This window comes from Stigmatopora argus, chromosome 18 (assembly GCF_051989625.1).
Source record: "Stigmatopora argus isolate UIUO_Sarg chromosome 18, RoL_Sarg_1.0, whole genome shotgun sequence".
NCBI lineage: Eukaryota > Metazoa > Chordata > Actinopteri > Syngnathiformes > Syngnathidae > Stigmatopora > Stigmatopora argus.
In genome coordinates, this window is record NC_135404.1 from 11499341 (window position 1) to 11511412 (window position 12072).

The following is a 12072-nucleotide window of genomic DNA, read 5'->3' on the forward strand; positions in this document are numbered from 1 at the left end:
CTGACCCAATTTTTTATGCCATTATATTCTTTATTGTAAAGTTGTTTTCCTCATACAAATTATTTACATTAATGAAGAGGCATACAAAGAGAAGCATTGCAGACAACAGGAAGAAAAGCATGCAATTTGGTGACTTGCAATAAATTCATTAGAAGCACTTTGGCCCTCAAAAGAAAATCACAGCATTATTGATTGTTAGATTTTGTTTTTGTTTTTCTAAGGAGGAAGAGTCACCCTTCAAAATCGATTACCACTCGCTGTTATAGTCCAGCCTGTAAAAAACGACAAAGACATCAAGACAACGATTACATTCAGTGATCCTAGTAAGTAGTGTAAAGATAACACATTTCTAAAACTGTCAATGTTGCTTCCATTTCAGCTATTTTTCTGCCTTATATGGCAAAAACTCTCACCGTGGTTCAGAGTCTTGGTTTGGATCTGTAGCATAGAGCAGCCATTCCATTGCCTGCTCAGGAGATGATCTCTTCCCATATCTAGATACATTTACATTACATTAATGCATGGATTTGGTATTTTAATCACATTTGTAAAGCTACAAAGCTCCGTAAAATAACAAGGAGTCGCATCAGTGATCTTTTTATGCTTGCAAACGACCCCTGACCTATTAAAAAAACGTTTTATATCCCCCGCACAAATTCGGACACACTCGTCTGCCTTTTTTCTTAAAATTAATGCTTGGCCAGTGAGGAATAGAAGCCGTATGAGAAATCCAAAACATGCACTAAATTTAATTTCAATTGCATTTTGATTGGCATTTACAATTAAAACAGAAGAAAAACTATGAAGCACCAAACATGCACGTATAGAAATTGAGATTTCTTGAATTATTTAACATATTCAGATTGGCGAAATCCTCAAATGAAATCAGTGTCTTTAATCCTCACCGGGGAAATGTCTGTTCAATTTCCGAGAGATTTCCATAGCCACTTTAAAGTGGATCCAAATCCCCTTCTCCTCGCTACCAGATGAGTATTTCTGTCTATCATTTCGTGTGACCGTCCTCACCTCTGCCTGGTGATGAGATTGACATAATGCCTGACGGCAGCGTGGTACTTGGCCCAATCCTCCGGGGACGCGTTGCTGCCGGGACTCTCGGGTTTGGGCGGGTAAGCGTCGGCCAAGCGGCCCCAAAACGCCAACAAACAAACGAGGAGCGCGGCGAGCATCACGCACTGTCTCAGCATGGTGGACGGATCCTTCAAGGGAAGAGCATCATGTGAGCACATTTTTTTGGAATTAAATGCAAAGTGGACTCAAGATAATAATAGAATAGGAATAATGGAAATTTAGAAGAAAACTTACTTTTTAAGTCTTCTGAAGCACACTGGTTGGTTGTTGTTGTTGATGATGATGAGGATGATGATGCTGGTAGTGGTGGTGATGGTGGTCGTTCCTTGACTTGCTCCTCTCCTCTCGGTTTCCCGTCTTTTATAGCGAGCGAGGCGAGCGTACCTGATGTACGCTGCTGACTAACACTAAACCACACCTCTCATTTTTCCCGCTACACGCGCGTAAGTCCTGTAATTTAACACTTCTAACAGCTTTGAATCATCCGTCCATGGAGGATCATGTATTGTGGTTTGGTATGCACGTCATTCTTAGATGTAGTTCCAATATTTGGGTTTAATTATTTAGGCTCAACATATTTAAAACTGATTTTTTTGTAAGAAGTCGTGCAGTTGTAACTAAACTATGGCAAAAAATGAACATTAAGGATAATTACCTCCCATTAATAATGTTTACAAACCAAGTTTCAATTATAATAATATTGAAAAAGATCACATTTTTTACAGTAAAAAATATTAATACCACACTAATAAAAATGTCACAAAAAGTATTATATGTTGCCCTACAATAAATGTAATGTCTGGCTACACATATTTGTTATATGCTGAAAAAGTACCGATTGAGCCCAACAACAAACATAACGATTTCCTTGTTTAAAAGAAAAATGAAATAAATATGTATAGTATAAATAAATACTTGTAAGCAAAATGTGCAGAGGGCTGAGTGAATGAAACACACTTGTATAAACAATTGACAATCATGTACATGTACTACTATATATGATTAGCGCTTTCGACACTACAACACACATTCATCAATGAGACGGTAGTAAAACCTTAAATATATCGGCGCAGATCGATTGTGTGAAACAACATAGCCATTTTAGTACAGTACATCTATATTTCTCTAGGTGGTACTTAAATGACACAAGTTGCCACTTGAAAATCTCAAAGACCTGGCAACCCATGACTCAAGCCACCCTGGAAATACCTCTCAGGTGGTCAATTATTTTTTTTTATGACCTTGGCAGGAGCTCCAATTTATCTTAGAGCTTCACGGTCTACTGCTCGGGTTATGACGCGTCAAAAGCCAAGGTGCATTTTTCTTTGCATTCACGACAGAGATTGAGATGCTATCGTTTTCATTTGCATTATACTTACTGCTTAACTGCGGGGTGAATTATGGGGAAAATATAGCACTTTAGGGACAAGTACTTTTTTGTAAAGTTGCTGCTTTGGAGTCAAAAGTCCTAATTCTAATTGATATTTGTATGTAGTTTGTCAAAAAAATTACCAATTTCGTCATACGCAGTTTCTGGTTATGATGACAATTAGGCTTTTGTCCAGTCAGTGATGATGAAAGCCTATGTCCGAATATTATTATTATTAAAATATCATGGACTCTTTTGCAAATAGCATTATAGCAACCATGTCACGTTGATTCCTAAGAAGGCTGTTTGAAAATGCATACCTGTCAACCTCTGCTGATAACTGCCCTTATAAATGATTATGATTCCCCTTACAAACCCCTAAAAAACCTTACAAACACCGTACGAGTCGTACGACTCGTACGGTGTTTGTAAGGTTTTTTAGGGGTTTGTAAGGGGAATCATAATCATTTATAAGGGCAGTTATCGGCAGAGGTTGACAGGTATGAAAATGTCAAAAAATCTTGTTTCATATTTCATGTGTCAAAGACAATTGTTAAAAAAATAAAGTTAGAGGAAAAAAAAAAACATTTTTGTCAGGGCCTTTGAAAACACAAGTTGTCCTGGGGGGCTCCCATGAGATTTGGTGACAGTTCTATTGTCATGAGCTGTTTATAGAATAGTAAATAAAAAAATATTGTTTTCTTTTGCCCCTCTCCTTTTCAAAAACACAACGTAATTTGGGCATAAATCCCCAGAGACCACCTTAGTGGATCTCCTGCTGGCAATAAACCAGCAGTTAAAGGTTACACGACCGTGCTCTTCAAGGCTAAAAGTGGATTGTAAAATGACATTGATTCCATTGACCATTTCTTAGCAATTTAAAAAGGATTTTTCCAATTCTTAAAAAACAAACAAACACTGAGGTATGAAATACTACCGGAAAATACAGAAATATAGTTATGTATAATTATAATCTGTCCTCCTTTGTGTGTAAACTGTCCATTTCCAGGCTTTAACGGTGGCTTATCCGGAACATTTTAATTCTACTTCAGTAATCAACATCTCAGCGTTGACTCTGCGGTGCTATAAAAGTCAATGGGAAGAAACAACGATGTGCACAGGACAAACTCATTAGCCGTCCTCAGTGTTTGCATGCGGACGTCTTAGATAAGAGGAAAAGGCTACACTTACGGTTTTCACAGGTCGATAGCGCTCAGTTAAAACCCTCCCGCTGACAAGTGTTAATAGCAGAATAAACCAAGAGTTTGACCAACTTTTTGATACTTGCTCTTATAGTTGACTCTTCTCTACCGCTAAAGTCTATTTTACTCACTAATTAAGAAAAAGTAGAATCTTGTCAAAGAGAATTCTAAAATAAATGACCAAGACTTAGATTCATAACTATTGTATTGTCACGGTTTGCCTCTGCAGAGATGAAACCAACAAGAAAGTCGAAAGTAAGGATTCCCGCAGAAGTCGTCTGACTCAATGGGAAACAAAAGTCATGACTAAACACTTGTTGTTTCAGTTGTCATGTTATTATTTACAACTTGTCATTTATCACCTGGGTCAAAACAGGCTTCAATAAAATGTGTTGATCAAAAATAGAATAGGCTACTGAGCAACTAGTCCACTTCCTTTTATGTGCTCAATTCACTCAACAATTTCCTACACAACATGTAATATCCATTTTTCTGCTAAAACAATTGAATGTACAATAAACAGCAGTCAAACAAAATGTATGACAACAATTCTGACCTTCTGGCCAACCAATGAAAAGGGATCAAAACTGCGTCTTTGTTAGCATTTTTGGTCTATTTTAAAAAGTTAAGGACAACGGCTGTTGGCATATTCACAAGTCCAATCTGTAGAGTTCAGTAAAAAAAAAAAAAAAACCTTAGGTGATAACGGGACTTTAACTCCCCACTCAAGATAAAAACAAAATTCTATTTACACTACACACGCAGGGATGGAGTAAGAGCAATCAACGGGAAAAAGAAAATGGACTCCTTCCTGTAAAACGCGTGGAAAAGAGGAAATGATGTGTTTTCATTCCGTCTTATCTCCGTCGGGGAGCCACTAACGTGAACAAAGTGCTTTTCATCCGTCATAAATGTGAGTCCTAATTCCCACCCCATTTCAGGGCACGTTTTTCCATCTGGGGTCACCGTGAGACAAAGTGGGGAACTGACGATACCGCGTGACCGTAGATGTAGCCTAAATAGATCTGCGTGTTAGCACGTTGCAGCTTCGGGGAAAAAGCTTGTCATATTTCTGCATGTTATGGACGCCGGCCATTTACTGGCAGAAACACAAGAATTGTGCGCGTCGGTTGTTTTTCTAAAGGCGAGCGTCTCTTGCGGTTTTGCGGTCCCAAGAGGAGCGCCACTACTCAATCCGGCTCCTGGCTAAGAATCATTTGTCTTTTCCGGGAAGCAGAGCCGGCCAATTACAGCGCCGAACCCGACGTCCCAATGCTGCTTTTATGAGCAGGCCGGCAGCTTCAGGTAACTGACGGATGACGCAGGTGAGCGGCCGGCCTTTACGAGGCTTCCAGGAATACAAAAAAATAAGATTGATTTGATTTGGTTCTTAATTTCACTTGAGACAAGACACTATTTATCATTGAGAAAGTATTTGAAGGGAGGAATTGGTATGGACTTTCCAGATAGACTTTCATCAGCCTGTTGTCACTAGTTTAAAAACCCTTAGGAAAATTCTAACTGTTATTTGCGCTACTCTTGAATTAAGCCCGTCACTATTTTTTAAAAAATATAAATAGACTCAACAACTGAACAATCAGTCAAATTTGTTAGCTGTAGCTTATAGTCGGAAAATTATGGGATCTAAACAAATAAAGTAAGACGTCAAGATTTAACGAACTATTATAAAACTACTGCTACCATGTCTAACAACTAAACTAAATTAATTTTAGAAAGTCATTAAAACTAGCTTTTTTCTCCATTTCCAACACGACCAATTTTTATCGTCAATGTTCTTTTGGTTCTAATCAACCAATCGCCTCGTTGCGGTTGTTAACAAAGTCGAAAATATCGGTGTTGCTCAACATTAGCTCAAATCTGCTTCCTTGTTTTGGCCCACCTCAAGCAAACAAATAGTTTGGTATCAATCACTTTGACTCTTTGGCTTAAAGGTGCGGGTGTGTAAGACCGCTCGTATATCAACAGTGCCTCAAAAGAAACAAAAACCAAAGTTAATATCAGAGTAGCCGCAAGCATGGGAGAAAGAAAAAGCGCATGGTTTCCAGTGACAATTGGCTGGAAGGAAAAAATAAACACTGAAAATTCACATTCAATGAAGATGAATGGTAAATATTTTACACTGATATCTCCATTGGACAACCTTTACTGAGCCAAAGCGTCTGCAGATTTTAAATTACACACCAAAAAATCTCAATTTTTGTACCGCTCAATTTACAAACCCTTTTATTTGGAGTGAAATCTACACTAATTAGTCCTAACCCATGCTGTCGTTATCCATTTTTTTTTAAAAACAGAATTAAGCAGGAGAGTTAATTTCAAAACACCATTGTCAACACAAAAAACTATGACGATGAGGCCCATTTTATGTTTTTTGTGAGGATGTCGCCAAAGCTGATAGTAAAGTAGCTGTGAGTAATAGCGAAATCAATTTAAGCCTTCTATTATTAATGATAATGTCATTTTATGAATTTGGAATAGTAAACTGTGTTTGCTGTTTTTCTCAGTTTTACATTTAGAAATGATAACAACAAGCACGACGCCCAACTATGCCATGCATATATATTATACATACGTATTTGGATCAAAGAGAGATGTACGATGTTAATCGGCATAGTGGAACACCAGACATTCCTCTTCTTTAGCAATAAAAACGTCTACCTGGCTGATTCATTACTCTAATTTGTCTGTGTTTTGAAAGTGGCCAAGCTCAATGGCTATAAACTGTCAGAGCATGCTAAACACTTGTACAAAACAAAAAAGTAGCACTGATCTAATGCTAGTAGCACTCAGCCACTGAATGAATTAAGAGTTTATTTATGTCATGGCTTTTTTTATCCCCTTCAGAGCATTTTGGTTTCATTAAAACATAAAAAAGCCACCTCTCAAACAATTGTTGTCCTAACTAGGAAACGTTAACCCGCACAAACAATTGCACATCAATTCATTTAAAAATAATAATTGACAACCTAATATGACCTATAACTTTTACAAAAAAGGGCGCATGTATGTGTGTGGCTATTAGTCAGTGACACTCAAAATTACGGTTCAGAAGAGTCAGCACACATCAGCGCTTTTACAAAATCCAAATATTTTTAGGCAATTTAGGAAAGTATAGCGCAATAAGGACACCAGCGATAACTGGACGGATTTCCAAAATGGATAAAAAAAGACTACTAGAAAATGTGTCATTATTTTGGGGTTAATCAGAGGCGCTAAAAATGCAGCACTGAATCCTAGATTGTACAGGTTATGTCACTTAAATAATGACAAAACTTTTTTTTTTACTTAAAAAAAGGGTGTGTTGACTTTGAAACTCTAAACACAGCTAGATTTCTCTCTCCTTTATAACCCGCACTGAAGCTTCGAAGCCATTTTGAGGCTGAACAAAAAATGTTCTACTACGGGAGGAGGCAATTTAGTTCTCCACTGCTTCTTTCTCCAGCAACGACTCCACCATCTTGGGCAGGAAAGCTTCCAGGAAATGAACAAAATCCTGAAAAACTCCAGAGCGGTCGCTGCACGGCTCTAACTTTAGCACGGCCTTGGTGCTTTCTGTGCCTCCCACCAGTTGTGGCCTAACCTTGAACTCAAGCGGTTCCTTCAGTTCCTCTTCCCTGTCCACGATGAGACTCGTGACTCGCGCTTCCAGATCCACGCAGCTTCCCTCGGGGCCGAGGTCGGCGTCCTTGACCATCTCGCGCCTCACTTTCCTCCTGCCGGCCCACACGCCGTGTTTCTGCACCCACAGCCAATAGGGGGGGTCCGGCTTGCCGTTTTTGGACATCCTGGGCTTTTTCCCACGGGGGTAAAGCGACATCTCGTCGCCGTCCGAGAGTCGTCGCTTTGCGCCCACCCGAGCGGGCGACTCCACGTCGTCATTAACCGAAGTATTAAGGGAGCTCGAACTGGCGTCCGTTTCCCCGGAGACGTCGGCGATGGAATCCTCGCCGTCGCCGAACCCGGAGGAGGACGCGAGATGGCATTTGAGGATGTTTTGGAAAACGTCCCGCACGCTGGCGCACACCTTCTCAAACCACAAGGACCGGAAGTGGTCCCCCGCGGCACGCAGCTGATTGCGGAGGGTCTCCGGGAGCGCCGCCGATTTAAAAGGGATGTTCACCACGGGGTCGTCCGCCGGGGTTTGTTCGACCCCCCGGCCGGGGGTGAATAAGCGCACCAGCCCCCACGATTTCCCCTTGGTGGACCTACGCAGGTACTGGAGACTACGACAGTACTTTTCGGCCTCCTGACATTCCTTCTGGAAGCATTTCTGGGCGCGCTCGTTCAGGTTTCCCGCTACGTTGTGCAAAAGCTCGAAGGGGTCCAAAATATTTAGAGGCCCCACTCTGGGTCCACTGTGCTGTGGTTTGCTGCTTTTTTCCGGGTCCTTTTCCTCCTTACACAGAAAGTCTGTGATGGGGAGTGCGCGGCCCACCCTCAAACATATGACGCTACTTGCAAAATCAAAGTTGGCATAGAAGGAGAAGAAACCAGCCAATAGTGTGCCTGGGTAGAGACAACACAGATGGATTCAGGACATCATCTAGACTAGTGTTCCAAAATTTTCTGGGGCCACGTTGCTTTTATGCAATTGGACCAAATCTGGAAACCCCACACTCTGATTGGCCGGCTTTCTCGTCACTCGCCAGACTGGACCGTGAGTTTTATAGCCCTGCACGTTTAAAACCCTCGATCGGGACGCCAAGTGGACAAAAATATTGCTCGCCGCTCAAATGGATATTTGGTCATGGTGTCAAAATATTATATAGATATACACAGTGACTACTTTGCCTATGTTTGTCTATTGAGAGGGTTCTTTTTCATCAGTTATGAGTGACTTTTTTGACTTACAGAAATCTTGAGTGTTTCCACTTGGGGGCACTGCGATGGGCTGACTGGGAAAGGTGCAGTTCCATCCTTCAATTACGCACTCCTCTTCCTCACCTGTAAGGTGAAGTAAAGCACATTTGGTATCTTGACCAACTAAAACACTATCTTTTTAATGAGTTGAACATATTTCTTTATTTCTTGAAATACAGTAACAACTTGCTGTTGGTGGTCAGAGAGGAAAAAATAACAGATAAGTTGCACTTAAGTATTAGCCAGGCAAACTATGAAAAAAAGTGTGACTTATAGTCCGGAAAATACGGTACTGTGTTTAAGCTATAGTGCTAATAGTTTTGGAGTATTAACCAAGCGGAGCTCAGTATTTTGCAGTAGACTGTCAGAGCAATGCTGTACTTACAGGCCATGTCTTGAAGGCGGTCCACAGTAGGGAGGACAGGGGGCTCGCAATTTTGCAAGAAGAAGATGACAAGCAGCGTCAGAGCATAGTTGTTGAGTAATGGACCCGGGCCACTGGGGTTACCTTTGTGTTACAACAAAAATAATCCATTACACGTTTTATTTGGCAGGCTGGAATAGATAAAATAGTATCAAGGTATTCCAAGGTGTGAATGTTTTATTTTTTTTGGAGCGGTGAAAAATATCCAATAATTAAGCGGGTTGCTGGAACAGGTCATTTCTAGTTGGAATTTTATTTTTAATTTTCTTGGGGAGGATATTGTGATTTTGGTTAATGCTATAAATCAGGGGTTGCCAGATTTTTGTGATGATTGAGATCCCAATTAGACTGCTGGCCAAGATATTTGTAGTTTAGTTTACTTTTTAAACAGCAGTGCTGTTTATTTTAATAAAGGATTAAAAAATCTATTCAAATGTAACATACTAAAAGAAACTAAAAAAATAGTGAGCATCTACTGCCATCTGCTGATCAAAATGCAAAGTTACAATAAAAAAACACAAAAATAAGACCAAATATATTTTTTTAAATGAATTTTTACCAGCTAGTTGCTTCTGTTTGGCCCAGTAACGAATGGTGAACACCAAAGGCCTCAGCCTGTGGTCTATCCCTGAACACAGTTGAAGGAAGCGTGTGTTCCTCACAGCCAGTCTAGAAAGGAAAAAAGAAGGAAAACTCACGTTTGTAATGTAAAAAGTAAAAAAAAAAACATTGTCCAATATGCCCCAACTCTGACCTGTTGTTAACTGTGATGTCCCCCTGCAAATTAAGCTCGCGGTGATGAAACTTGACCACCGGGAGGCGGGCGCCGCTCACCACCTGGACTTTGTGGACGCTGGGGACACACCGGCGCAGGATGGCGGCCACTAGGTCCAGAATCTCTGCAGGGGTGGCCGTGCTCAGGTCGATGTCAGACAGGATGGAGTCCTCCGATTGGCTGTCGTCTGACGCGCACTCGGCCGCCTGAGACGATCATGGGTCGGTCAAGCATGAAGTGACCCCCGGGGCATTTAAATGAATTAAAATTGCACCTCTGATGTCGACTTGGCACGGGCCTGGAATACTTTGGTGTTCTCCAAGTCCAGAAACAAGTCCAAATCGCAGGAATGAACACCAAACGTGTTGACGGAGGAACCAAATGGCAGAATTTGACTGTCTGTAAACCAACAGATGTGTGAGTGGGTTGCAAAAAACAGTCAAGCACGTATTTTTCTTTTCTTTTTAAAGGTAACTTAAAAATGAAAATAGCAAATAGTCCACAGATTGTGCTAACCTGGGAAAAACTCCACAAAGACCTCGCGCAAGAGTTCCACCAGCAAGTTCCGGGCATTCTTCTCGGCATCTCCAAGCTCAAAGCGGCTCTCAATGTACTGCATTTGAGCATTAACCTTAACAACAACCAATGGGAAGACAACGCAAAATATTTACTTTTTACATTTCTGGGAATTTAGCGCTATTAAAAAAAATGGACTCCGCTCATAGATCAACTACACAATGACTTACATTGGGAAGCTGACACAGTTGAGGTTTTAAGCGGTCCAGAACTTGTTGCAGGTTCTCCAAGTCACACTTCTTTTTGGGGATATACGTGAATTCCTTCTTCTCTCTGGGTTTGACACGTAGATTGAGACCTTTCATGCGGTGCTCCAGGCAAGACAACGCTGCCTGAGTACCGTCTGTTTCACTGAACTGCACGATGGCAAATACACCCTGGAGATGCAAAAGGTCACGGTAACATGATCTCAGAATAGACACAAAACTACAACTTACAGTTTAATCGATACGGCCAAATTACCCTGTTTTTATCCAAGATGATGTCAGAAACGGTGCCAAATTGCTCGAAGTATTCTGCAAGGTCAGCCTGCGACGTGTCCGACTTGATGCCGCTGACAAAAACGCTGTGCTGCTCTTGAGTCTTCCTGGTGGTCCGCACGTTGCTTAACGTTTGGTGTTTGCGTCCTTTGACGTGCTGATCCACGCTCGACTCTAAAGCACAAATGACGCAACAAAGGGCAATTTAGCCTATTTGTGCACAAATGAGTTACAGGCCACACATTTGTGACTACTTATTCATACCATTTATGGATGTTGACCACTACTTATGTTTAATACATATTATTTGGTGATTGTTTGTTGTTATTTGATCACTTTATGCTGAAGCTTCAAATCCCATTATGCTTGTATATAATGACAATAAAAGCGTGCAATTCAATGAACGACCACTCTTCCCAGTCAAGAATATTTGGCCAATGGTACTTAAACATGGACATTCACAGACATGTTTCCCAGTTCAAATGAGGTGGACAGCCATTGCCATCAAAAGCACGCATATATACGCAAAAATATATGACTTTAAGAGATAACTTGACCTATTCGGTCTGTATTCCCACGTCTCCCCCCTCAAGCTACCACCTGAATCAAATTGTCATTTGATTAGCAAGGTGTGTAGAAGACGGATATCGAGCCTGATTATTTGATTTAAGTGTTGTAGAATGTTGATATGGAAAACATCCAGTACGATCATTGGCGATTGTAAATAATGATTACATAAGTAATAAAGAATATAAAACAATTATATATGAACTACTGAAAATTGTCCGTGCTTGCAAAAACTGATTAAAAATCGGCCATGATTGTTATTTTAACACTTATTTAGATCAAGTATTCTATATTATAGAAATGTTACACGGTATGAGTTATTTAAGACACATTTCCAGAAGAGGGTTAGTTTGAAGTTTATACTTACGATTTGGTAAGTTGACTTTACAGAGGACGCAGTGAAAACCTCTCGATGATGTTTTCACGTCACTTTCTGATTCCATGATGGTGAAAATTCAATTCTGAAACGAGTGAAAAGATTAAAATAAAACAAAAAACAAAGTAGACACGAGGTCGATTGGAAAGCGGAGGCTTTCGTGGTTCTCGAATCTCCCTCCGCCGTCAAACCAACGTTACTTCCGGGTACAACCCTAAAATCGTTCCGGGTTCTTTCCGATTCGCGTAATAGTTCCGCATCAAGTGCTGTAGAAAGACTATCAAATATCAATCAAAAATACTTAAAAACAGTTTGGGCTAATTTAATGCATTTT

The 12072-nt window shown here is 40.5% G+C and overlaps 2 protein-coding genes across 3 annotated transcripts; both read right to left on the reverse strand.

The window, feature by feature from the left end:
- Positions 1-17: 17 nt before the first annotated feature.
- Positions 18-1780, reverse strand: LOC144093348 (pancreatic propolypeptide YG-like). 2 transcript variants are annotated; one of them, XM_077626768.1, is made up of 4 exons: positions 1324-1780; positions 1027-1217; positions 414-494; positions 18-272 (listed from the first exon to the last, which is right to left on the reverse strand). In XM_077626768.1, exons 2-4 carry the CDS (start codon positions 1203-1205, stop codon positions 248-250), a joined length of 285 nt encoding a protein of 94 aa, XP_077482894.1. In that variant the 5' UTR covers positions 1206-1217; positions 1324-1780; the 3' UTR covers positions 18-247. The 2 variants fall into 2 exon arrangements, with proteins under 2 accessions (XP_077482894.1, XP_077482893.1); XM_077626767.1 differs by having other exon boundaries at positions 1027-1780.
- Positions 1781-3847: 2067 nt separating this feature from the next.
- Positions 3848-11939, reverse strand: tut1 (terminal uridylyl transferase 1, U6 snRNA-specific). The gene is made up of 10 exons (XM_077625437.1): positions 11730-11939; positions 10779-10969; positions 10487-10693; positions 10257-10371; positions 10015-10139; positions 9720-9946; positions 9525-9634; positions 8927-9049; positions 8533-8625; positions 3848-8187 (listed from the first exon to the last, which is right to left on the reverse strand). The coding sequence occupies exons 1-10, from the start codon at positions 11803-11805 to the stop codon at positions 7097-7099; spliced, it is 2358 nt and encodes a 785-aa protein (XP_077481563.1). The 5' UTR covers positions 11806-11939; the 3' UTR covers positions 3848-7096.
- Between the last annotated feature and the right edge of the window lie 133 nt (positions 11940-12072).

Bases quoted from the DNA above. Each gene is read 5' to 3' on its own strand.
- LOC144093348 (XM_077626767.1), bottom strand. From the start codon at position 1,247: ATGTGCTCACATGATGCTCTTCCCTTGAAGGATCCGTCCACCATGCTG. The intron at 495-1,026 runs GTGAGGACGGTC...AAATGTATCTAG, and splicing joins AATCTCATCACCAGGCAGAG to ATATGGGAAGAGATCATCTC. The intron at 273-413 runs GTGAGAGTTTTT...CGTTTTTTACAG, and splicing joins AACCAAGACTCTGAACCACG to GCTGGACTATAACAGCGAGT.
- tut1 (XM_077625437.1), bottom strand. From the start codon at position 11,805: ATGGAATCAGAAAGTGACGTGAAAACATCATCGAGAGGTTTTCACTGC. The intron at 10,970-11,729 runs GTAAGTATAAAC...TTTGTGCTTTAG, and splicing joins TAAAGTCAACTTACCAAATC to AGTCGAGCGTGGATCAGCAC. The intron at 8,188-8,532 runs GTAAGTCAAAAA...GTCTCTACCCAG, and splicing joins TGGAAACACTCAAGATTTCT to GCACACTATTGGCTGGTTTC.